This window comes from Otolemur garnettii, unplaced genomic scaffold (genome assembly GCF_000181295.1).
Source record: "Otolemur garnettii isolate 467f Iridium unplaced genomic scaffold, OtoGar3 scaffold00055, whole genome shotgun sequence".
In the NCBI taxonomy this organism is placed as follows: domain Eukaryota; kingdom Metazoa; phylum Chordata; class Mammalia; order Primates; family Galagidae; genus Otolemur; species Otolemur garnettii.
In genome coordinates, this window is record NW_003852450.1 from 11970388 (window position 1) to 11971291 (window position 904).

Sequence of the window (904 nt, forward strand, 5' to 3'; positions counted from 1 at the left end):
CATCCAGCACGTTCTTCTGTATTCACTGAATTAATCTTCATAATGATGAGGGCATTTACTCACTGAGACACTTGGGTGTTGGTGACCATCCTTCTTCTGTGCATGTTATACGAGTCCAGAAGGATTTTGCAGGAGACACAAAACTATATTCACAGGAGTAATAGAAAACTTGTCCCGTAGAAAGTGGGAAAAATGGCTTATATTTGTTTTCCTCATATAGAATACCATGTTTTATTTTTGGAAAATCACAAAATCCCACTAGAAAAAAATAAATAAAACTAAAGAATTAAAATACTATTATACATTACTGAATCAGTAAATCAGATTTTAATCATCTCATTGGTAAATTTTTCTTCATTTTGCTTAAAACTTTTAGCTTAAAAGCTTTCTAGTATGCTCAGTAGCCAGGAACGAAGAGAGATCTTCAATTAAGAAGACAAGAGTATTTGAGAAGGTCATTGTCAATGAAAATGAGATTTACATGTTGGAGTTATATGAAATATGAGCTCTTTTGTATTATTTTCAAGAAGAAAGCCATGACAAGAATTTAAGAATCAAGACAGAGTGTATGAGCAGCAAACCTCCCTGAAATGCATACTGTGGTAGAAGGATGACTGAGTGTGGTAGAGGGATGACAGAGTGTGGTAGAAGGATGATAGAGTGTGGTGGAGGGATGACTGAGTGTGGTAGAGGGATGACTGAGTGTGGCAGACGGATGACAGAGGGTGGTGGAGGGATGATAGAGTGTGGTAGAGGGATGACAGAGTGTGGTAGAGGGATGATAGAGTGAGGTAGAAGAATGATAGAGTGTGGTGGAGGGATGACTGAGTGTGGTAGAGGGATGATAGAGTGAGGTAGAGGGATGATAGAGTGAGGTAAAGGATGACAGGGTGTGGTGGAGGGA

General features: G+C 38.9%; 1 protein-coding gene across 1 annotated transcript in view; it reads right to left on the reverse strand.

Annotated features, from left to right (window-relative positions):
- Positions 1 to 904, reverse strand: part of LOC100940514 (complement factor H-related protein 1) — a 9435-nt gene that overhangs the window by 4399 nt on the left and 4132 nt on the right. The window contains exon 2 of the mRNA XM_003792361.3: positions 64 to 258. Within this exon, the coding sequence (XP_003792409.1) occupies positions 64 to 258 (195 nt within the window). The remainder of the gene's footprint in view (positions 1 to 63; positions 259 to 904) is intronic.